The 25535-nt window shown below is 33.1% G+C and overlaps 1 protein-coding gene across 5 annotated transcripts in view; it reads right to left on the minus strand.

Annotated features, from left to right (window-relative positions):
- The window catches only part of LOC133179093 (centrosomal protein of 164 kDa-like), a 29351-nt gene extending 9590 nt beyond the window's left edge, over positions 1-19761 (minus strand). For 3 of the 5 annotated variants that reach the window (XM_061313828.1, XM_061313826.1, XM_061313829.1), the window contains exons 1-20: positions 19694-19761; positions 19284-19402; positions 15730-15841; positions 15447-15577; positions 14309-14350; positions 14072-14145; positions 12633-12761; positions 8843-9025; positions 8591-8665; positions 7426-7512; positions 7144-7274; positions 6789-6827; positions 6255-6372; positions 5735-5832; positions 5243-5374; positions 3480-3597; positions 2513-2689; positions 1744-1863; positions 1358-1480; positions 571-714 (exon numbers count right to left, since the gene is read on the minus strand). In XM_061313828.1, the coding sequence (XP_061169812.1) occupies positions 571-714; positions 1358-1480; positions 1744-1863; positions 2513-2689; positions 3480-3597; positions 5243-5374; positions 5735-5832; positions 6255-6372; positions 6789-6827; positions 7144-7274; positions 7426-7512; positions 8591-8665; positions 8843-9025; positions 12633-12761; positions 14072-14145; positions 14309-14350; positions 15447-15577; positions 15730-15841; positions 19284-19371 (2121 nt within the window). In that variant the 5' untranslated portion in view covers positions 19372-19402; positions 19694-19761. The remainder of the gene's footprint in view (positions 1-570; positions 715-1357; positions 1481-1743; positions 1864-2512; positions 2690-3479; positions 3598-5242; positions 5375-5734; positions 5833-6254; positions 6373-6788; positions 6828-7143; positions 7275-7425; positions 7513-8590; positions 8666-8842; positions 9026-12632; positions 12762-14071; positions 14146-14308; positions 14351-15446; positions 15578-15729; positions 15842-19283; positions 19403-19693) is intronic. The other 2 variants (XM_061313827.1, XM_061313830.1) reach the window with 2 other exon arrangements.
- Positions 19762-25535: the final 5774 nt, after the last annotated feature.

The raw sequence follows: 25535 nt of genomic DNA on the forward strand, positions 1-25535 counted from the left end.
TTCACAAGCCATGCAGTTTTCTCTCAAATTGTTTCTACCATTAATTTTCATGTCTGTTATCAGGAAAGAAAGCCAATACTATTTACAGTAAAAGTGAAGTACATATAAATAAAATGCAACTCAAAATTGTCATATGATACATGTATATACATAATAATTAAGAATAACTGAATTTGTGAATGGAACATAACATATTGAAATGTGTTCTTTTAAAGTTTAAATGTCAAATAAGCTGTGATATATCCCTATCCCACTAAGACATTGTAATGTGACTTAGTTTTGTACATTGACATGCACTTATCACCTGTCCCACTAGGACATTGTAATGTGACTTTATAGTTTTGTACATTCATGCACATATCACCTGTCCCACTAGGACATTTCTGTCTAGCTTGTCCTTTGTACTCGCCACAGTAAATTTCAACTTCCATTGAAAGAAAAAATCCAAGATTGTGTTTTATTTTCTCAATTAGCATCACAAGTATTTCTAATTAAAGCAGATGTAGGGAGATAATTAAATGCAGACTCAGAGAAATTAATGTAATTTATGAGGCATCCTTAAGGCTTTACCTCGTCCTCTAACTGTTCGGACAGAGATTCTTTCTTGCGTTCATAAGTTCGGCAGATGTCATCAGAATCTCTTTCGTACTGTTTCTGCATTTTCTTCTTATCTGCTTCCAGTTTCTCTTCTAAAAGTTTTTTCTCGTCCCCTTCCTGAAAATAAAAGTGACTAAAATAAAACACTAATAATTAAGTTATAAACAGTGCACTTTATTTCTTGATGCTTTTTTCCTTGAAGCAGAGAAACCCGTTTTGGTGTACTTGTTGAAAAATATGGATGAAATATTCCTACAGAATATTAAACACTCTCATGAAATGCATAATATTAACCACTCCACTGAGGTACATGTATATTAGTTTTAATTGCTCCTATTGTATTTTGTATAGTGTATACAGTAAAACATGCTTAAATTGAGTGCCAAGGACAAACAATTTCGATTCGATACACATGTAAATGTAACTCATTTTATCCATTCTGTTGTTGCTGTTATTTTGATTGCATATGTTTTAAACATGTAAGGAAGGAAAATCCTGGACCTGGTAATCCTGGCATATTTTGTGTAGTCTGGTTTATATTATCTTATCTGGACCTGGTAATCCCGGCATATTTTGCTTAGTCTGGTGTAAATTATCTTACCTGGACCTGGTAATCCCAGCATATTTTGCTAAGTCTGGGGTAAATTATCTTACCTGGTCCTGGTAATCTTGGCATATTTTGTGTAGTCTGGTGTATATTAGCTTATCTGGTCCTGGTAATTTTGGCGTATTTTGCGTAGTCTGGTGTATATTATCTTACCTGGTCCTGGTAATCCTGGCGTATTTTGCGTAGTCTGGTGGAATGCTCTTCCTGAAGTCTGGACAACTCCTTCTGTTGTTGCTGTTTGATTTCATGTCGCCTCTCTGACAACACTTCATCCAACTGATAATGCAAAAAAATCTCCTCTTAATTTTTCAAAACTTAATAAATAAATATGTTAATCCTGTAAGTTTTCTATTTTCCTAACATTAACTTCATACTGAACATCTATTGTTTATATTTTGAAAACTAAAAGATGGTAAACATTAAACAACATTATTGTGTATTTTGTAAAATCTGACCTCTGTCAAATTGTCAGTAGTCAGAAATCTCTTTCTGTAATTTATCCTCCCCATTCCCTGTAAAAATTGTCAGTGGACACTTACCCCTCTGTCTAGATCATCGATGGCCTTCTGCCTCTGCCTAGCCATCTCTAGCTCCTGTTCCCTTTGTTCCCTCTCCTGCTCCTGTAGGCGTTTTATCTCATCCTTTATTCTCTTTATCTCCTGTAACATGTCACCAAAGTTTTAGAATCAATACATTCTACATTATGCATTAACCTGGAAGATTAGAACCTGTTCCTCTTTTTAATACATGCACAAAATTCTTCTTGTAAATTATTAGTATTAACATTTACATATGTAATTCTTTTTGTTTTGCTTTATATATATATATATATATATATATATATATATATATATATATATATATATATATATATATGTATATATATATATAGCATACATCCACTAATAGATCCCCACCACTATAACTACAGGTAACCCCTCCCCATATTTTTTAGACTGCTTTGTTCTCATTCCAGCTTCCTTCTTCATGCTGTTGCCCTTAACTATCAATCCCTCTTCTTTCCAAATACCTTTTCAAGTTTCTCAGACAGCTCCTCCTTATAATAACCTTCTTTATTGAGTTCCCCCTCCAACACCCATAGATCTCCCTCCATTATAACCATTTCTTCAGATTTCTGACTGCTCTGTCTTCATCCTATACACCTCTAATTATCCTTCGCCCGCTATAGATCCCCTCCACTATGATTACCTCTTCACCTTCCTCTGGCTGCTCTGTCCTCATTTTAACTACCTTCTTCATGAGTTCCCTCCACCCCCTATACATGTAGATCCCCTCCTCTAAAATTACCTCTTCATGTTTCTCGGACTGCTCTGTCCTCATCCTATCCAACTTCTCTCTATGTTTCCTCTCCAGGTCCTCCTTAATGTTTTCCAGCTCATACTTCTGTTTGGACTGCATGCTTTCTATGGCTTCCTGTTTTTGGTTCTCTAGTCTCTTCTGTTCACTAGCTGTAGCAGTTTCAACCTAAAGTCAACAATAATATTGTTTAAGTATATTTTCCTCTCAAGATACACACATAGTTAAAATGCTCAAGGTAGTGTATTCAATGTAAACAAGCTGTAATAATCTTGTTGCATATTCCATAAGATATGGTTAATATGGGCACAGAAGAAATGTTGGTAAATATGAGTTATTTTTTTAAAAAGACAAAATTGTTCTAATAGAAAGCTTCAGAGGTCAAAGACAAGAATATCATCAGTGTCAGCTTCTTTAACCTGTAAATAACACATTTAATCCTTATGTTACAATGAAACATCTGCAGATTAAAATATCCACAATTCATTGAACTTACAATGCCCTCTTCATGTGTTGTTGTCTTTGCCAACCATTACATGTACTTCTGAATTAATACACACACCTACATTTCCTGATACTGCAGCATATATCAATATTACCTGATACTGCAACATGTCCTTTATATGCACCCCCCCCCCCCCTTTTCACCTGTTTACCTGTTGCTGTAGCCTCTCCAGACACTTTTTCTTTTCCTCCTCTAGCTCGTTCTGTTCCTCTCTGTAGAGACACCCCTCCCCCCGGTTCATGCCTGTTTACCTGTTGCTGTAGCCTCTCCAGACACTTTTTCTTTTCCTCCTCTAGCTTGTTCTGTTCCTCTCTGTAGAGACACCCCTCCCCCCGGTTCATGCCTGTTTACCTGTTGCTGTAGCCTCTCCAGACACTTTTTCTTTTCCTCATCTAGCTTGATCTGCTCCTCTCTCCGTAGAGACCCCCCCTCCCCCAGTTTATGCCTGTTTACCTGTTGCTGTAGCCTCTCTAGACACTTTTTCTTTTCCTCCTCCAGTTTTGTCTGTTCCTCTCTCTGTAGAGACCCCACTTCATTCCTCAGCTTCTCCAGAGCAGACTCCATCTGCTTTCTGAAACATATATACAAACATGCAACCTGGTTGCAAATTTCTGTGATGGGCAAACTATATTAAGTATTAACATAATTAAAGATGGCTGCATGACTTTATTGACCAAGTCAATGACTTTGTAAAATGAATACACTACAGATACAAAACATTATTATAATGTCAATATACATGTATGTGTAAAACTTTAATAAATTGTTGAGCTTAAACATGTATTTAGATTTTTTCAAGCTTTTATATATATGTCAGTAACAAAAATTATATGAAATATGTTGATCCACTTCTCTGTTTCTCAAGACTTTGCGTCTAACAAATCAGTGACATCGTACATTAGTATGACAAGATCAAGGAAATGTTGATTTAAAGTTTTTAACCAGGTATATTAATAGATATAATTCTAATGCCATACTACCTTACGACAGGAATTTTTAGCGACCATTTTAATTTTGTCTGATTCAGTTAATCAATAAAATGGAAGACTTCAGTTTAATTGTAGATTTTAAAACATCAAATAACACACTTTCTTCTTAACGAGGCCCAACCTACTTGGTCTGTGCATATGTTTTTCATGCAACTTTGTCACAGTACCCTTGATTGCCATCACAATTGAATACAATAACGTCACGATTAAAATGACGTCAAATTGCACTAAAATATATTTCGCTCTGATAGGTCATGACTGTGCACTCTCTAATTCTGGCATTTCTATCAATTCTTGTGTTTTATAAATAAATGTTTAAATTAATAAGCAACTTTGTAACATAACTTTTTAGATATTCTCAATTTTTAAGTAAATTATAAGTTTTTAAGTCTTATTTTATTTTAATTTTTAAGTTTGAAAAACTACTGCAACCAAAAGTAAACACATGTAGTCTTTCTCTTTGAAAATGTTTATTTACCAGTTAATTACTTATATATGCATGCAGTGAATTGACTTTAAAAAAAGAAATTCTACGAGTCATTTAAATGCAGCCAAGAAGAAATATGTAAATAGTTAAAAAGTCAGGAAACTGTGAATATTTTTAAGTCAAAAGTTCTGTTATAAATACTTTTTTAAGATGTTTACATGTTGGAACACCCATAAAAGGGAACAAATGAAAACTTGGAACACACCCAAATTTAAACTATAATACAGCATTTTTGAGAAATTATTAGACAGCTAATTCTTTATTTACTTATATACTTAACATGTACATGTATTTCATTAAATTAGTGGTATGTAGATACTGTAACTGTAATTGGTTTCTTGAAAGACTTTTGAATGCCTGACTTACCGGTAATTGTATTACACTTTTTACACATAAGAAAAATGTCTGCTGTATTCACACATAATGAAACTACCAGATGTTTACATGACACAGTTTTACACACAAGTTGACATAGGTTTATAATCACTCATGCCCAGACAGTGCCACGTAAATGACTTTTCCTCTTACAGCATAAATATGTGAAACATTTAACAGATATGCCATTCACTGAAACATTTTAGCATGCATGCTTACTTTACAAGTACATTCTACTAAATTCAATTCTTTGAGATGTGAGCTATAATTAACAACCCATCTGGAGCAGAACAAGAACATAAACAAGACTTTCACAATTCTATCCAAACATGCATACATAACAACACCAATTTTGCTATTTTTACCGAATCTCTGACTCTTTTTCTTGTTGTTCATGATCATTCTGCTCTTGCAGTATTTTAATCTGGTCACTATTTTTGTCCATTAATTCTCTTTGGAGTCTATCTAATTCCTCTTTTACTTTAGTCTCTAGCTCCCTGATACATATGTGAGGCATAAAAGATGAATATGAAAGTAAAGACACTGGCCTTTTTTAATGTACATGTATTTAAAAAATGATCACACCCTCTTTGAAATATAAGATGAAATCCAAGGTAAATATGACAGAATCAGCTGATTAAGACTGATATGACTTATTTAACTTACTGATTAAGACTGATATGACTTACTTGACTTGGTAAGTATGACAGAATTGATTAAGACTGATATGACTAACTTGACTTGATAAGTATGACAGAACCGATAAAGTCCGATATGACTTACTTGACTTGGTATGACAGATAAGACTGATATGACTTACTTGACTTGGTATGACAGATAAGACTGATATGACTTACTTGACTTGGTCCTCCTTGTCTCTCATTATCTTTCTCTCCTCCTCAGCCAACTCTCTCTTAATTTCATCCTGTAGTTTCCTTATTTTGGCATCCTTCTCCTGAAAGTTACAATTACCGTTACTTTCATTTCTTGTAATAATATCAAGAAATCTGTCACTTATCTAATGTATCAAATTAAGTTAGTAGTCAAACTGGACGGAGACAATAAATAAAATGTAACACTATAAAGCAGTTGAATTTAAAAAAAAAAAAAATTTAATCCCTGTACTTTGGATTGAAGATGCATGAACATGTTAATATAATGACTGAAATTCATTATGGGAAATATCTACTACATGTACATTCACACTGATGTTGTAAATCTACAGGATAATGTTTACATGACACAGTTTTCCCACAACTTGACATAGATTTATAATCAATCATGCTCACTCAGACAATGCCATTTGATTGACGTAAATGATCTCTTATAGCATACATTTGTGGACATATGGAAATGCGTGGACTTGTATCAGCTTACCTCCAGGAGCTCTAGTTTTTTGCTCTCCAGCTCGTTCAGCAGCTTGTCCTGGAGTTCTTTTATGGATCGGTCATTACTGACCCGCAGTTGGTTTTCCTCTTCTCGAAAGTCAGACTTCCTGAAAATAAGTTTTTTGTTAATTATAAATACCCTACTCTTTCATACTAAATTTACAGGTATAAAAATAGTAAATACAGTAAGTAAGAAACAAAATAAAATCAACCTTACAGGATGATAAAATAAGCAGGAAAAATTCGAGAAAAAGAGCAGATAATTTCAAAAAATTATACTGTGAATATTAGCAAATACTGATTATAGGGAAAATTACATGGATGCCCAATTTAACATCTGTGAAATAAAACAGTTACAGTTTGATCTTTGAATTAAAAAAAAATTAAAAAAAAATCTTGGTTAGCATTTGTTAATTTTTTTTCTGAGAAAAGGGTATAGTTAGGTGATAGACTGATAGACACTATCAAAGCATGTTACAGGATTTTTTTCACACACCAATGAAAGCTCACACGATCAACCTACTTTTCATAAGATTGATAACCATCCTGATTTATAAGTCGCCTGTGTAAAATAAACACCATGCTTATTTTTCTGATTTCATGCAGAAATAATTTTAATGATAAAGCTATTGAAAATGGAATTTATTTTTCTTCCATATCTCAGTCTTAATTAAAGGAAAAATTAGAAGATATGATGTTTGTGTATCACTAAAATGCGATATAAACAAATGAAAGTAATAACGAATAGATAACTATAATTGTCTACAAGGTTAATGAAGAACTGATTAAATTAGAATATAGAATCTTCAAAAACAATTACAAGAAATTGTTAGACTCTTTTGTTCTACTTTAAGACAATACAAGGTGCATAGTAATACCTTTCTGCAGCACTGGCAGCCATTTCAGCTCTTCTTCTTCTCTCTTCCTCCATTCTATCCAGTGGGCTGATCTTGCCCCCAGGGGACTCAACTCTTGCAGTGGACATTGCAGACATAGTGCCTTCAAAATCCTATAAATTACAAAATTAAAAAAAAATTACAAAATTAAAGGAGGCAGATTAATCACTCTTTTATATTTCTTTCCAAAGCAAACATGTTTCAGCAATTAGTAAAATTAAAGGATTTTTTTCCTCTATCTTTGACCTAAGTTCAAGGACAGACCTTTTCCAAGGAGCCTCTGACAGGATCCAAGTTTTCTATGGCCATGTCCATTATTCTCTCTGACAGATTTTTGTCAATCCCAAAATCCTTCAAAAGAGAAAATAATGATATAGTGGAGTTTCAAAATTCCGTTTTCATAACTAAAAAACTCTCCGAAGAAGTTTGCTATGTTACCAAACTGTCAAAAGTGACAAACTACTGACTTTAGAATCAGCACAACTGCTTCTATGGATACAGTTTAATGTACACCAGTAAAAATCACTTTAGCAATACAGTTTTCTATGCAATCAATCAATATTTATGTCACATTTCAGAGATAATTTATAAAAGTGTCAAAATTAATTTGTGTATTTGAGTCCTAATTTTGATACACTGAATCATCAGGCACCACTGAGTATTGACTGTACTTACAAACACCTCTGAGTATTGACTGTACTTACAAACACCTCTGAGTATTGACTGTACTTACAAACACCTCTGAGTATTGACTGTACTTACAAACACCTCTGAGTATTGGCTGTACTTACAAACACCTCTGTGTATTGGCTGTACTTACAAACACCTCTGAGTATTGACTGTACTTACAAACACCTCTGAGTATTGGCTGTACTTACAAACACCTCTGAGTATTGACTGCACTTACAAACACCTCTGTGTATTGGCTGTACTTACAATCACCACTGTGTATTGGCTGTACTTACAAACACCACTGTGTATTGGCTGTACTTACAAACACCTCTGAGTATTGGCTGTACTTACAAACACCTCTGAGTATTGATTGTACTTACAAACACCTCTGAGTATTGACTGCACTTACAAACACCTCTGTGTATTGGCTGTACTTACAATCACCACTGTGTATTGGCTGTACTTACAAACACCACTGTGTATTGGCTGTACTTACAAACACCTCTGAGTATTGACTGTACTTACAAACACCTCTGTGTATTGACTGTACTTACAAACACCTCTGAGTATTGACTGTACTTACAAACACCTCTGAGTATTGATTGTGCTTACAAACACCTCTGAGTATTGACTGTACTTACAAACACCTCTGAGTATTGATTGTGCTTACAAACACCTCTGAGTATTGACTGTGCTTACAAACACCACTGAGTACTGACTGTACTTACAAACACCACTGAGTACTGACTGTACTTACAATGTCTTTGCCATAATCTTCACTGTCTTCTGATTCTGTTTCAATCTTTAGTTTATCACTCCCCTCTTCTGACTCCTATATATTCAAGTAAAAAAGGATTCTTTAATACATTCAAATACACATGTGGAAATGGACTTTTGCTACACAATGTTTGTAGAATTAAAGTTTTTTTTAGCTGTTTATGCAATGTTTAACAGTGCTACATGTTCATTTAATTACAAACATAACCTAATCTACAGCTAATCTCTTTACCTGGTATCCGAGCATGGCGAGATCGTGAGCATCCAGATCATTTCGTGGACGTTCCATCTCGTCTTCTTCATACTCTGTAGAGTAGATGGGGATACTCATGCTGCTGGTCAGGTTCCCACTCTTACTGAGCATGTTTGGGTTATTGGACTTCAGAGATCCAGTTGTGTTCAGACTGGATTTCACCTATACCATAAATCCAAAGTGTTCCAGTAAAATAACTAACTTCAAAGAAAACATACTTAGTCTAGTAATTTAATTTACTGTAAACTTCATATTTGCTATGTTTGCCATTATACAGTTACATTATACACTGCATCTTACTTTGTGAAAGATAAAATTAATGATTTAATCCAGGAGTCTTAATACATATGATATGCTCCTTTGACATTTTAGTTTGCCTAAGAAGAAAATATGTTTACTATTACGTTAAGGTTACAACGATTCAGGTGCTTCATGATTTGATTTTTCTTCTTAGGCCACGATTTAATTACTGTAAAAGCAGAAATATTCATTGGGAATTACATTTTGTTTATTTTGTTGTTAAGAATTATCAACAAAATTAAATCCCACCCAAATTTTTATATGACTTATATTAGATAAGGTTACTTTCGAAACAATGAAATTTAACGCCAATGAAACCTTTTTAGATGACATATCAACAAAATTTTATCCCCACGAAAATTTGTGCTTCTACCATGTCTACAGTATTTTTGATTCAATAATTATCAAAAGCTCTAATAATACAACTAGAACTGTCCAAAAGGGACAAATACCCCCCGCTGGGTTTTTCAGAGAAGGTACCAAATCACTAATGTTTTCTAGATGTGAGAGGTGTTCAAATTTGCTTAAACATTTAGAGTGAAAATTTAATTACTCATTATATTTTTTTAATGAATGAAACTAAGGTGCAGCCTAATAAAACATCAAAACTAGTAATTACAGTTTTTTTATAACATTGAAAAAATAGTTTGCAATTGTCTGTCATCTTTGTGAAACATGACACTCTGCAAATTAATTGTTGAAAAAAAAAAAATCATAATTAATTATACAAAATCAAATTGATCTTAATACCTTTATCATGTTTATATCAAACTCATTTTAAAAATAAAAGGCTGGTTCCAGTAACTATGTATTTTGACAGACATAAATTACAATTAAGAGACTTAGACAACAGAGATCTTTATTTCTTTCTGCCCAATTCCCAGGAGATATAGATAAGACCTGCTTGATCAGAGATGCCCTAACAGCTTCCCACACTGAACTCATTAATTAATCTTTAACTGGATGCATGTCCACTCATTACTCCCAAGGGACAAATGGATTTACACTATCTGCTGTGTAATGTAAAAACTGTTTTTAATACTTTATGATTTTTTTTTTAGTTCTAATGAGTAGTTTTAAGCTGTAATTCCCATTTTTGTACAGTTGTTCTAAATTCTATGTCTCAAACCTTAGACATGAACCCGAAAACATTAAGTCAATAAAAATGAAAAAAAAAAACACCTGTAAAATGCAGAAAAATTATCAAATAATGTTGAAAATACCAGGTGCACATCTTCATATGGTAAATAATAAGTGTACAAATTTTCATACAAATCTATGCAATAGTCTCTGAGAACAGATCCAGACAAAACCACATAATAAAAATGAAAAAAAAACACCTGTAAAATGCAAAATAATTATCCAATCATGATGAAAATACCAGGTGCACACCTTCATATGGCAAAGAAAAATTGTACAAATTTTCAGACAAATCCTTGCAACAGTTTCCAAGAAATGGTCCGGACAAAATCTCGTCTACAGACAGACGGACAGACAGACGGACAAGCTGATTCCAATATACCCCCCCTAAACTTCGTTTGCGGGGGGTATAATAAGAAATAACAACTTTCCTGTTTTATTCTCATTTTGTTTTTTAATTTTTACATATGCTTACAGCTGGTCCATCATAGAGATGTAATACTCTATTCTCGTTATATCAATGCTTCTACTGTATTGTGGTAATTTTATTTACTGGATTTTAAAAACATTTTTGAATAAATCTGTTAGCATATATACATCCCTGTCAACATGAATAGACAAATAAATAACTCAATTCAAGAAAAGACATTAGATTTAAATGAGTTTAGTTTGACAACTATAAACTATGAATACCCATTATACGTTCATCGTAAAATGAGATTTTAAATTCTAAACTTTTAAGTACTGCAACTATAATTTGAAACACCAGCAAAAACAGTATACTATGTTTTTATTTCAAATAATTAACCAGGTTTCTGGATTTCTGGATTTGTAATCAATTTCTGTAAAAAAAAGTTCTCCATTTCGGCACTTGACTCTTCTTTCAGGCCAAAATATTTCCACAGCAGAGACATAAGGTTCCCTTGGGATTTTTAATTCAAATTTCTGAGATTTGACTATTGGTGACTGTCATTTCTGCCCTTAGAAATTGTAAAGAAAAAAAACAAAAATGTTAACTTTTTAAATCCCCCCAACCCCAAAATGTACACATGAATGGAATCGCAACTTGAAGATGTTGAAATAAAATTGATTTGAATGCTTTGCATCGTTATTTGAGTGCACCGCGATTTATTGTTGCAGCCCTATATTACATGCTAATAAAATTTGGATTGGTAGGTAGGATTTTGCTGTTGTTTTTCTTAAATTTCATTTACATAAAATTATATAATGCTTTTTTTTTTAAACACAGTTCAAAGCTCTCTTTTTCTAGCCTTAATCACTTTTTTCTTATAATCTACCCGACAGCTCTAAAAATTGCCACTAAAAAGTGACCTTACACCTATAAACCATCAAATTGAAAACACAGAAAAAAAATCTGTCAGAGCATAAAATTAGGATCAGTATACTGTAAGTAACTGTAAACAAACATACATTTTGTTCTTAGGTCTTAAAATTGTTCCAGAGTTATATATGTGATGGATCTACGCTACCCATGATATATAATTGTTTAGTAATACAAGTACATGGGTACTATTGTGATAATACTGTATGAAATATGACACATCTTAAATGTATCTCCATGAAGATAATGAAAATATGCTGAACATTTTTTTCCATAAAATTTGCCATTTATAATCATAGTCAATAACCCAGATGTCTTTTAGTTCAGTGAATTTTATATCTTCATCATGTTCAGTAGTTACATGTATATATTTACATACATAAATACATGTATCTAATAAGCAAAAAGAAAAATAAATTCTGAAAGTTAAATTTTTAGAATTTAAAAATTTCAAGCACAAAATAAAAAGATTTTTTAAAAAAAGATTAAAAGAACAAAACCCAACATTTTCTTAAAGTTCATTTTTTTATTTAAAAACATTAAATTCAAACAATGCTCAATGAATGTTTACTTAACATACTTGATGTGTTGCATGATTTAACTGGCATGCATATCATGAAATGACATGAATTGCCAATGCACACTAAAATCTAGTCAGCTTGTATAGGAACTTACAGATGAGGAGCTCTTAGACTGACAAAAAAGAAAGTTGTGGTTTATATGTAAATACTACGCGTACATGCAGTTGAAAAAAAACTGAATACTGACAAAACATATACATGTCCATACATGTATATCTGAGTCTTTTTTCATTAAAAATTATGTAGATGGACAGTACACAATAACCATTAAAATATAGGTACTGGTATTCTAGAAACAATGTTTTTGATGTGCTCGAAATTATAGTATTTCTCTTTTTTTCTTTTTTGCTTATCTTCCAATCACAATGGAAAAAGGACTGATACTTGTCTGTGATCAGAGACTTACAGGTTGGCTGTTCCCTGCTGAACCCCTCAGGGGAGCTAACTGGCCTGTGGAAGATTTCATTGAGTCAAGACTGGAGTTTCTGTGCATAGATGGAATTCCCTTACTCTGCTCAGCTTTCAGTGGACCAAGCTGAAATTGAAAATATACGAAAATATATGTAATTTATACGTAAATAAGAAACATCAACATATTTTAGTAACTGTATATTGAAAAAAAATCAATAGGATAATTCCAAAACTTGAGTTTAGTCTGTGTACTATATAAAAAAAATCCCAACATATAGGGTGAATTCACCATGCATCGGACACCCTCGCACTTCAATAAGTTCTAGCGATATCGCTACCGACCGAATATTATCAAAATGGAACTTAACATATAGTATGTGGTTAAAATATAAATTTTTGACACAATCGTGCCCTATTTATTAAGAAAATATCATTAAAAACCGATTTTTTCGAAATTAGTCAGAATTCACCATGGATCGGACAATATTCACCATGCATCGGACATACGATATTTAAACCAGAAAAATATTATACCTTTATCTCGATGCTTTAAATTTAGTGATATCGAAACATTTTTATCTTTTATTTAAAAATTAACATTCTAATTAAATTTGAATGACTATTTCTATCCACAAATGTGAAGAGATTTTAGTTGCATCACATCGCCTGAGAAAAGCTTTACAATGCTAGTAATTATGGCAACTCGCACCTTTGTCTCGTGGGTTATCATCATCTAGTTTGAAGAAATAAATTGAGTCTACTTCTAGTCGTCATATATCGATAATTTGTATTTTCACTGAAAATTTAGGGTTTCTATTTTCTATTTCCGTAAAAGGCAGCTGTCATTTGGGTTTTACATGAAAATGGAAGTGATTACCCATGCATCGGAAAGTGTCCGATGCATGGTTAATTTGTGTCCGATGTACGGTGAAATAAACATACTAGTTAAAAACAACTCTAAAAAATATTATACAAACAGTGAAGTAAAATTTTTGAAAATTTCTGTAAAATTATCAATCATTGACAAATTTTTGGTAGGTCCGACCCGTTCCGTTGACGTCTATTTAAAAGAACGACAACTCTAAAAATTGCAAAATCGTAAAATTCTGGTTACTCCCCTTTGATGATGCAAAATATGACGTAATTTCAAGGCCATTCTTGTGGTATTTTTATCACAACATGAAAATAAAAATCGGCATCATTAAAAAGTCTAAATCTTCACCTTTAAGACAGAAACAAGTAAAAACACGGGGCGACTCGGGTTCAATGAAAGTTGATTGCTTAAAGTTGTCCGAAGCAAGGTATGTGTCCGATGCATGGTTAACTCACCCTAATGTAGTTATATTGTCACCATCAATCCATTACACATACACACAATTTACTACAAGCATACTTAAATATTTCAATTCTACTTATATATTAAGACTTCTGTACCTTCTCTGCAGCTTTATTTTTCTTGTCTTTTTTCTTCCCTCCATCTGCTTTGCCTCCTTTTCCTTTCTTTGGACCTTAATCAATGACATTAATACATGTATGTCAAAGAGGCATTTTATTACTCATGTATGATATAAAATACATAGGTGCTTAGAAATCATCTAAATGAAATGACATACTTTAAAACACAATTTTTGTTTTATTTATTTTTTATTTATAGTTTGCTTTTTTTTTTACCTGCTGCATTATTTCCTGGTTGACCACCACGAGAAGGTGTACCTGCAAAACAAAAAAAAAAAGTAAATAAATAATTAAGAATATACTTTAGCCCACTTCAGATAAATGATTAATCTTGGTAAACAATTAAGCCAACTTAAATTAAATGATTAATCCAGAGCTCCAGATAAGGTGCGTATTTGCAGAAATATGCATTGATTTTTTCAAAATACGCATTAAAAGTTAAAACAGGGCGTACACTTACGCATTAGCAATCATAAATAAGCATTGCACTACGAAAGTACTGCGTACATGTACGACGGATTGAATGATACAAGTACTAATTATGTGAATTGAGGTCAGCTCAGTGTTTGAATTTTTATGAAAATGAAATTTTGATTTATAAACGTATTCGGAATAACCTAGGCCTATTTCCAGTTTGGCAGAAGGATTTGAATATTAAATACTCGTATTTTGTCTGAAAATATCACAGATTTCCACTGTTCATATAATATCCAAATTTTCGTTCTTGACGCGTATGCGTCGATATTGTCAAAATTCCGCAAAAACACGCATGGTGTCTAATTTATCACTGTTTGCTGAACAGTTCTTATATATTTACCATTTTCTGTAGCAATAATATCATCTAAAGTCCGCCGACAACCTTTATTAATTATATGAAAATAAATGCTTTTTTGCTTTCCACATGGCTCCTTTGCTATAAATAGCGCAACGCGACTTTTAATGCAAATGGGGAGTAACTCTAAAACTTTTACCTCGATCGATGCCAACAATTTATATAGCAAAACCTAATATATTTCATTAACCTAATTGATAAATGCAGAAACTGTCCTTTTTTTACATTCCTCTTTCAAAGAACGCCTAACAACCTAAAAATCACATTGGATGTCAAAAGAGCAATAGATTAACAAAAATACTTTTTGATTATTTTGCTGAAAAGCAAAATCTGCATTGATTTGAAAATCAGGGAGTAAATACATTTTGAGTTAAAAAATTATCTGGAGCTCTGTTAATCACAGTCAATCCATCAAAACATGCCTAATTAGTTACATCCTCCCTGAATAAATATTAATTTCATTCATTTCAGTAACCAATTTATACACTAGCTAAACATTATTGAAATTCAGGATATCCAGACCTCCTCTGTTCATGGCCAACTTCTTTCTCTCCTCCATGACCATCCGTCTGTAGAACTCATCACAAGGATGGTCCCAAATACTCTCTCCCGTGGCAAAGTTGAAGTAATAAATATCTCCTTTTGGATCTTGACTAGAACAGATAAAAAAGAAAAAAAATGCTTTTACTCTGTGTGATTCTTTTATACATTAACAAACAACATTGTATATTTCTACTTCATTTTTTTCTCAGTTTAACACAGGAACAAAGTTTGTTATTTCAATAGTACATCATGTTAATCTCACCATGGCCTCCAATGGTCTGGTAGTGGGGCACTGATTCCCTCCCTAGCTATATAGATCAAATGAGGCTCTGTTTTAGGATCGATCCCTATTATCTGTGCATATTCAAATATTTCTGAAATGAAAAAAATGTCACCATATTTACAGAATGTATATATGCACAAAAATATTCTGTTAAAATCAACCCCATTTTTTTTTTTCTCTTCTCCTTTTTTTAACGCAAATATGACATCTTTGAATATAAAATGAATAGAGCACTGAATGAATTGATCCAATGCACACCAAAGCATTAAAGTCTGATAGTAATATAAAGCCTAGAAATCTGAAAATTGATTTGCAGTGCAAAACATTAATTTTTTTGCTAAACATGTCATCTCAAGAAAGGAAACGATTAAGTTACGTCATTTGTCAGCTTTTGTGAAAAGTTTGGTCAGAACCAGTAACTTCAAAACTATTTATTACAATTCAATTTTTATAACATATTTGAATAAAACAATACAAATTATACAATATTCATTTTAAAAACTGCTCACAAAAACATAAAGAAACAAGATTTATGTGGGACTATTTCTTATAGCGATAGGATATTTAGAAGAAAATTCTTCAAATCTTCATGGAGAACATAAGAAACTTTGAGCAACAGTGAAAGAGCATGGTGAACAATGGCACAGAGAAATTGACAATGTCATCAATGTCATGTTAAATTCAATGTCTTGAAACTTAAGTCATACATAGAGATTTTTTTTTTGTTATTATATCATGATATATGCTAGGAATATTAAATATAGGTTTCAATTAGTAATTCTAGAATAAATTTTTCACATTCACTCAACAGACTTTGCTGAAAATGGAGATAAAATTTACATTATTTTTTGCCTGAAAATTGCATATTTTGACCAAAATCTCAAAATTTACATCACTGGCCCCTACTTTTTCTTTTATAACTTTAAACTACACCATGCTTCCAACCAATCAGCACTAAAATCATTAAAAGCTTGGTGCAAGAAAATATTTTATTGCCTTACGGTATTTAGGTTTTTAATACCCCAAAGAGGATATTTTTCAGTGCAAAAAGGTCACACAATTATTTACACGCATTAATATGGAGGATTTTTAAAAAAATAAATATTATTCAAAATAATATTTATTGCCATGATAACATAATACATTGTAGTAAAATATGATAAAGGTTAAAGTGATGAACTTAAAAAAGTTAAATATTACAATTTTAGTGCAAAAAAGTCAAATTAATTGTACCATATTGCTCAGTAAGATGCACACTGACCCCAGTTTTCTTTGTGATTTTGAGTCATGCTATATGAGTTTTTATCTAACATATACTTCTCAAAATATCTATGATATAACTTATGTCAGAAATGACACACCTTAATTGCAATTGTAAATGCTTAACCATAACCGCATAAACTTTCTTGAAAGATCATTTCATTCCTTGATGGGCTGGCATTTTAAATTTTATTTCAATTTTCCGTCACTGAACAGAAAAATTCATACTTTTGTTATATTATGCAAGGATTAATTGGAAAAAAATGTAAAGTTAATTTCTTCCAGAAAACAAAATCACCAGGATGTAAGCCAATATTTAACTATATCAAGCAACAAATATTTACATGCCCAGAATTTCATTAAATAATTTTATTCTTGTTTGCATTTTCATGCCGATTACATTTTTTTTCAAAGAGCATCTATTGTCTGCATGCAAGCTATTGTTTTCAACCTATATTTTGAAATGTTATGTTATTCATGAACGAAAATGAAACATCTAATGAATGACTTGATCCTTCAAATCAAAAGCTTAAGTAGATTGTTATAAACAATATGGAAGTTAAGGGTTCTCAATTTATGCACCTTTCCAGCTTGTAAGCATGAGATTTCCACATGCCCACTTCCAACTTCACCATGTCCTGGGCATCAGACTCCCAGGATTTGTCGAAGTGAAATATGATGTAACAGTATTGTTAAATAAAGTCATTTAATTAGCTGCCAACGAAAACTTTGAAAAACCTTCTTAATTTGCCCTGCAAGACAGCAGTACCCTGAGAAAGGCTAATAATATAAATTTATTGCATGATAGTGAGGGAAATATGAAGATTTATTCAGCCAAGAAATATCATATTTCCCCAGGGCTTCGCCCGAGGGGAATATGATATTTCTTGGCTGAATAAATCTTCATGTTTCCTGAACATTCATGCAATAAATTGTTTATTATACCGAAACAAGCAAAAACTTTGAAATAAACATAAACTTTCAAATTCGGCACAACTCTCAGATTCACTTTCATTTTTAACGTAAAGTTACTGAAACCCTTTGACACATCACTAATCGTCAATTTTGTGACGTAAACCAGGCTATTGTAACGTCTACTACTCTCGGGAGTTTTCTTTCAACGAACAATAACTATATTGTGGGAAAATGCACTAGGTATCCGAAGAGGGGAAATATGATGAAAAGCATGCTGAGGCCAAGATAAATAAATAGTGTGTTTCCTGTTCCAACCCGAGAATAAATAGGGTAGGTAGGTAGGCAAAACATTTTATTTTATTTTAACATTTTATAAGTTAAAATTCAACTTTGACAATAAACAAAATAAGAAAAACAAAGAGTTCCTTTCATTTTCCCAAAAGGGCGGCTTACTAATGGCATTTGTTTTTAATGTGTATAGGATATGCATTTTCTCAAACACCAAAGTGGTTGAGATTACGATTTCTAATAGTGAAAATGGAACTGTTTACTTCCGGAAAAATATCGGCGAATAAATTTTTCAGGGTTGGCTCATGTATTTTAGGGTCGGTCGGGGAACCGGAAACACACAATTTAGTTATCTAGGCCTGATGACCGTGAAATATCAAGTTTTATGGCCCGATCACATGATAATCTAGAACCAATCAGATAACGCGTTGTGTAGAATAATTATAATGAGGTATGATAATATGCATTTATTGCATGATCGTTAGGGAAATAAAAAGATTTATTCAGCCAAGAAAAATCATATTCCCCAAGGGCTTTGCCAGAGGGGAATATGATATTTCTTGGCTGAACAAATTCTTATGTTTCCCGAACATTCATGCAATAAATTGTTTATTATACTGAAACAAGCAAAAACTTTAAAAATAAACATAAACTTTCAAATTCAGCACCGCTCTTAAACTCAATCATGTCACTCTCAATTTTAATGTACTGTTACTGAAACACAGAAATCTATCAGCAATTTTGTGGCGTAAATCAGGCTATTGTGACCTCTACTACTCTCGGGAGTTTTCTTTCAATGAACGATAACTATTGCAGGAAAATGCATTAGGTCTCCGAAGAGGCTGAATATGATGAAAAGCATGGCGATGACAGGGAAATATGAAGTTTAATGGCCCTGTCAAAAGATAATCTAGAACTAATCAGATAACATGTTGTATAGAATAATTATAATGAGGTATAATAAAGGCTTCAGCGGTCACTTCAGTGAGCATACTAAGTGTGCATCCAAAATACAAAACTGCCTCCAATTACTATTACTGTTCAAATGAATTATCAGTTAAATGCAATACCTTCTTCACTAGGCTGATAATTTTCATCATAGTCCTCCTCAAGGATCAACTGATCATTGATGACGGTGGTATTACCTTGTTCATACATCACAGAATTCTTCTTTATGCCTCAGTATTACCTAAAAAAAATTAAGTTTCAGAGATGAAAACGAGGTTTGTGATATTTTTGGACTGTAATAATCATTCTCTTAGACAGTCAATTTGATATTCTATCTGGAGTTGCTGGAATTTATTTCTAATGATATGCCTACAATTTGAGAATGAATGAGTAAACATTGCATGATCATCGTTTTAATTTGAAACACCCGTGCCCAAACTTGTTTACCTTCGATGCGCAGTCTTTTTTGCAAAAAATGCAGCTAGTATAATTATTAAAATCTATCTAAATACATAAAAAGAACGAAATTTACCCAAACAGATTCTTATTTACAAAACATAACGTTGTTTTTTCTGTTTGTGACGTAAATCTTTTGTGACGATCCGTCAATCCATTCCCAGCCACGATCCAAAATCCGCCATCTTACTTCCTCGACGCTTTCGGAATTGTGGGTAAATTAATCTTCCCTTTGCGGGAGTTTTAAAATAAATCAAAGTACTGGAAGTACTGAACCGAGGTGACGTCTTCCAGTAAAATGTGAAATATATCCCCAAGTTACTGGCATATACAAAACCTCACATCAAGAGACCCCCAATAAAAATCCACTGGAAAGCAAAAAGTGTGCAATACGACAAATGTATTTTGCACATGTATACTGGTGTCTCATAATATCGCGGTACTTATTTCTTTTGCATAAAAAAAGTTATTCCAAATTCTTACATTAACTTTTCACCAAATACTATTCATAAACCTATCAATGGTCTAACTTTTTAGTGGCTAATTATTTACTAAGCTTTCTTCGTTTACTTTGTAGTCTCGTATTATAACAGGAAGTCTTATTTACCTCCAAAAGTGGGGAGTCTCATTGTATCGCGGTATTGAAAAAAACATGGAGGTTTGGCACGGTCACAAAGCACAATTTTTATTTTTTTAATTTATGATGTAAATCTACATGAAAACTTAAGTATAATACAAACTTAAGGTTTTCAAAAGATGAACTTTATTATGGATTTTACTTGGTTATATATTCAATGGTCTAAGTTATAGTTACACTATAGATATTAATTGGTTAGCGGTAAATACACTCACAGTTTTTCATTCACGAGGGGCGGAGCCCCGAGTGAATAAAAACTGTGAGTGTATTTACCGCTAACCAATTAATATCTATTGTGTAAGTTACTTGTACCAGAGGACCAATGAGAGAAAAGCAAGTTGATAATTAGCACCGCCTACTACGAGGTGTCAAGCCACGGTCCGGAGTTTGTATAAATAGCTGTCTCCATCTGCAAGGATCATACTTAGCTGCGTCACTGCTACTGAATATTGTTGGAAAAAAATTTCGGAATTGGTACGAGTGAAGATATTGTACCTTTGGAATGTTTAAGACGCAGAAAACATGATTTTTGTCAGGTACAGGTACAGGGGTAGCGATTGTAGGCTTTTATATTCAAGCTGTGAACTCTGAAAGAAAATTTTTCTAGATCTTTTTTTTTTTTTTTTGAAAAAAGGGGGGATGGGTATGGGAAACATCTCCATTGAACTTTTTCTATATGGCAATCGGCGTACAGAAAAAATGAAATGATTTCTGACATTTTAATGAAAGTTTGAAATGGTATTGGAGGAAAAAAAACGCGGGGACTTCTGATGTGAAATTGCTATTTGTATTTGGAGACGGGAAAGAGAATGACGAGAACTCGAGACAAGACGTATCATTTACTGATTAAGGATACGCGGAACAAACATACAGAACCATTTATGAAGCGAACATCGACAAGCTAATGTTAGTATTTTTTAAATTAAAAATGTTGACTTAATTTATTCATCAGCCATGTCTGGAAATTGACATCATTCATTCATCAGTCAAGTTCTTGTCACAGTATGGCTCGATGCCAAAACGTGGGCGTGACTTAAAAAATCTGTGATTCTTCTGGCAAATACACCACAGCAACATCAAAGCAAAATCTAAATTTACCGCCAGTCCTATGGAACAAATAAAACATAAAAACGGGAATGGAAATCTGTAAAATTTCGTTTTATTTGAATAAATATTTTTCCAACGGTGTTTCATACTTTTTAATCACTACAAAAGTCAACATTCAGACGACAGACAGATAGTCCGTCAACAAAAAGGATATGAACTATGTATCCTAATTTTTTGGAAATACCGCGATACAATGGAACCCGCGATATAATGAGAATTAAGGATAATTTATTTGATCTATAAAAGACTGAACTAGTTACTTTTAAATAAATGCGAAAATACTAATAAAAGAATCTTTGCCATATGAATGTGTAAAAAAAGGGAGGCATGTGTCCAGGTCCCTGGGCCATAAAACTTAGATGAGCTCACTCTTGACCTCAGTCTCACTTTTCCACAAAAATTCCTTTTGTAAAAATGAGACTGGGATCAAAAATGAGCTCGTCTAAATTTTATGGCCCCGGAGCCACATTAATCACTGATACAGCTAGCATTAATACAATAAAAAAAACCTCTCTTTCTGAATTTCCAAAGTGATTTTAATTATTTCACTTTAAATTACCCCAAATCCAAGTACATCATAACCACTTCAATCATCACTTTTAACAGTGGCGGATTCAGGGGGTTGGGGGGGGGGGTCCCCCTCCCCCCCCGCCCAATCAAAAAAAATTTTTTTACAAGTGTCATTTTAACAATATATTTCATAAATGAGACTCTATCCTACGGAAGCCGGTAGGTGCCAGGTAGAAAAATATTTTATCTGGCGGCCGCCACATAAATAACTGGCGGCCGCCAGAAACTTATCTGGCGGCCGCCAGATAAATTTTCAATTAAACAGATACGTGAATTTTAATCACAGGTGACTGGTAGACAATTATGTATATATAATTCAATTTTTACAAAAATCTCCGAACTTGACATTTAAAGAATGCATATAATTACCCCCCCCCCCCGAATGAATAAGCAATTATAATTCCAACAATTTCCCAAAGACTTTTTTCAAAAATTATAGGCTGGTAAGTGGGTAAAAAAAAAGAATTTAAAAGTACATATAATTACCCCCCCCCCCCCCAAAAATGAATAAGCCATAATTCAAAAAATTTCCCAAAATAATTTGTATTTATTCTTCAATATGAAATATCATTATTTTTTATATTGCAAATTATATGAACAGTATAGTCAAGTAGTTGAAAAGAGTAATTAGGGTTTCTACACAGAATCCAAATTTTCTAAGTGTTGGGAAATTGCACATCAGTTGTACTTTGGTAGTTAGAGCTTCACATGCGACACATTGTACCTGCATTTTAAAATGAAGAATTGGATACTGTACTATTATAAAATCAAATGGCGATATTTCTAATTTTATTAGATTTTGCATTTCGTTTTTTTTCTAGAAAAAGTCTTATTTTTCATGTCTACATATAAGTTAGAAATAACCCCAAATTTTCATTTGTTGATCAAATTCTCGAAAATTTGGGTAGGTCAGCCTTGAAAAACAACTAGAAAAAAAGGCCAAAAAACTAACTAATTCAATTTAAAATCCTGGAAAATGCACCATTTGGAGCCATTTTTAAAGAAAATTTCTCGGGGGAGGCCCCCCGAACTCCCACCTAAGGGAGGGGGACACCCCCTCCCATGCCCTCCCCCTTCGGCCCTACGGGCCTCAATCCCCCCCCCCTCCCACAGGAACAAAAAATAACTTATATACATGTATAACAATTCGAAAAAATATGGAAATGCCACTGACTACATTTGAAACGCAGCATTCTGTTTTAATTGCTATTAATCCTCTTTTTTTTTCTTTTTAGGAAGATTTTTGGAAATAAATGCTTCCGCCACAAGCCCATTAGCGACTGAAGATTAATATACATGTATTTTAAAAATTAAAAAAAATAATTAACAAGTTCCTTATACTGGTAAATACAAAGAAAAAAAAAAAAGGAAAAAAAAGACTCAGGGACCAACCTACTTACCTAACCCAAAATTTAGGGAGACATCACTTCTCCCTCAGAGAAATTTAGGGAGAAGTTTTAAATTCTAGGGAGACTTCTCAGTGCACATTGATCATTATTTAAACTTTAAAAATTAAATACATGTTAATGTATATACCTTACGTAAATTTATACCCCAAGAATACGTAAAGAGACAAAAAGTTATATTTAAAAAAATAATTATTTGATTTTTTTTCCAGTTGCAAGGCATATAAATGTCTACCTGGAAAACAGAATTATACGTTCATTGTCAATCTATGTCCTGTTCACACGGAGAGTTTAATTCGAATTAAACGTAAGTTACTGCAAATTAAATTTGAACCGCGTTCACACGGAGAATTTAATGCGAATTAGTTTAATTCGAATTAATTTACAGCGCATTAAATTACTTCGCATTAGCTCCGTGTGAACGCTAAGCGAAGCGAAGCTAATTCGAATTAAATTTTGACTCATGCGTAAGGACAGAATTAAGTCACAGGCCACATGTCGGTGGTCAGATATAGGTATATATATGCGCTATTTTTGAGTGGAAAACAAAGGAAAATTATGTTAATTACTAAAATGTATACAGACACTAGGATATAATGTCATTACAAGTCTAATGGATAAATTTTTAATATAACCAGAAGTAGAACTCACTTATGTTTAAAATGAAAGATTTACCAGTCAACTCTACTGTATTAATATCCATTCAATTTGGTTTCAACCCAGAATAAGAGAATTTCTGAATTTGTTACACTGGATGAAAACATCACTAGCAGTCAATCATATTTATTACAAGTTCAGAGAGATCGTGTTTGAATCTTTAATTTTATCCCTTCCTTTTTCAGAATGAGTCATGTTTTTAATTTTCCAATTCTGTATGATCACAAAATAATATTCTGTTAAAAAAATTATGTACACATAACTAAGATCAAATTATTGGTATTTGCTAAATAATCACACTTGAACTTCTTTTGTTCAGTAACAGTCCAATTTTGAAGGATATCAGTACTGAGACAGTCTGAGTACTAGTGATATTACGATTAATATTAGACTGCTCACTAATATCGGACTGCATGCCACAGGTAATTTTTAGACTGCACGAACAAAGGAATGACATCACAGAAATGTTTTTTTTAAAATTTATACATTCATTATAGATGACAACTAAAGATACTGTGAGCACTGAGCTCACTAAATGATACCCCCTGCCTCCCATATGATTATAATGGCAAAGTCCATGTTTTGCCCTGGGAGACCCGAAATAAGTGTCAGACCAAAAAGTAAAATAGGAGGTGCACAATGGCACTATGTAACAAAGATTCTGTGAAAGTCTCATTAAATTTCATTCAGTGGTATAAGAGGAGTTGGGGATAAGAGATAGGTACCCCAAAGCGTAACAGGCGGACTGACGTACAGACAGACGGACGGACGGACTACAGACAGACGGACGGAAGGTCGGACACCCCGATCACTATATATCCTCCCACTTTTCAAGCGGGGGGTATAAAAATAACGACCATTCATTTCGCGTCGCAGGAAATTTCAATGTGACGTCACGATTTTCACTGGAAAGTCGATTGAAAATCTGACCCCTTCCGATTTTCAATCGACTCTCAGATTTTGCTCTCAGCCGTGCCCCCCAATAACTTTTCCGATATATAGAATACTATAATAGAAAGTATAGCTATTACAGGCCCGTAGGAAGCAATTTCAGTTTGGGGGGGGGGGGCACAGTCATACATTTTCAGTTGAGGGGGCACTATCAACTACCAAAATTTCTTGACAAGCAAAAAAAAAAAAAAAAAAAGAAGCTCATCAGACGTTTTTATTGAGGGGCCACAAGCATATAGTATCTATGTTTTCTATAGTAATCTATATATCGGCAAAATTATTGGGGGGCACGGCCCCCCCTGCCCCCGGTTCCTACGGCCATGTTATTATATGCTTGTGCCCCCCTCAATAATAATAACGTCTGATGATCTTTTTCTTTCTTTCTTTTTTTTTTCGCTTCTCAAGGAATTTTGGTAGTTGATAATGCTCCCCCACCAACTGAAAATGTATGGTTGTGCCCCTCAAAGTGAAATTGCTTCCTACGGGCCTGATCTTAACCCTGAAATGAAAGAATCTTTGTATTTATTGCTTAAGTTTGATATGATTCCGACATAAATTAACATTTTTTGATCAAACATTTAGAAACAACC

The sequence above is a fragment of the Saccostrea echinata genome, unplaced genomic scaffold (genome assembly GCF_033153115.1).
Source record: "Saccostrea echinata isolate AGI-Se365-2 ecotype Australia unplaced genomic scaffold, CSIRO_AGI_Sech_v1 ptg000004l, whole genome shotgun sequence".
Classification (NCBI taxonomy): Eukaryota; Metazoa; Mollusca; class Bivalvia; order Ostreida; family Ostreidae; genus Saccostrea; species Saccostrea echinata.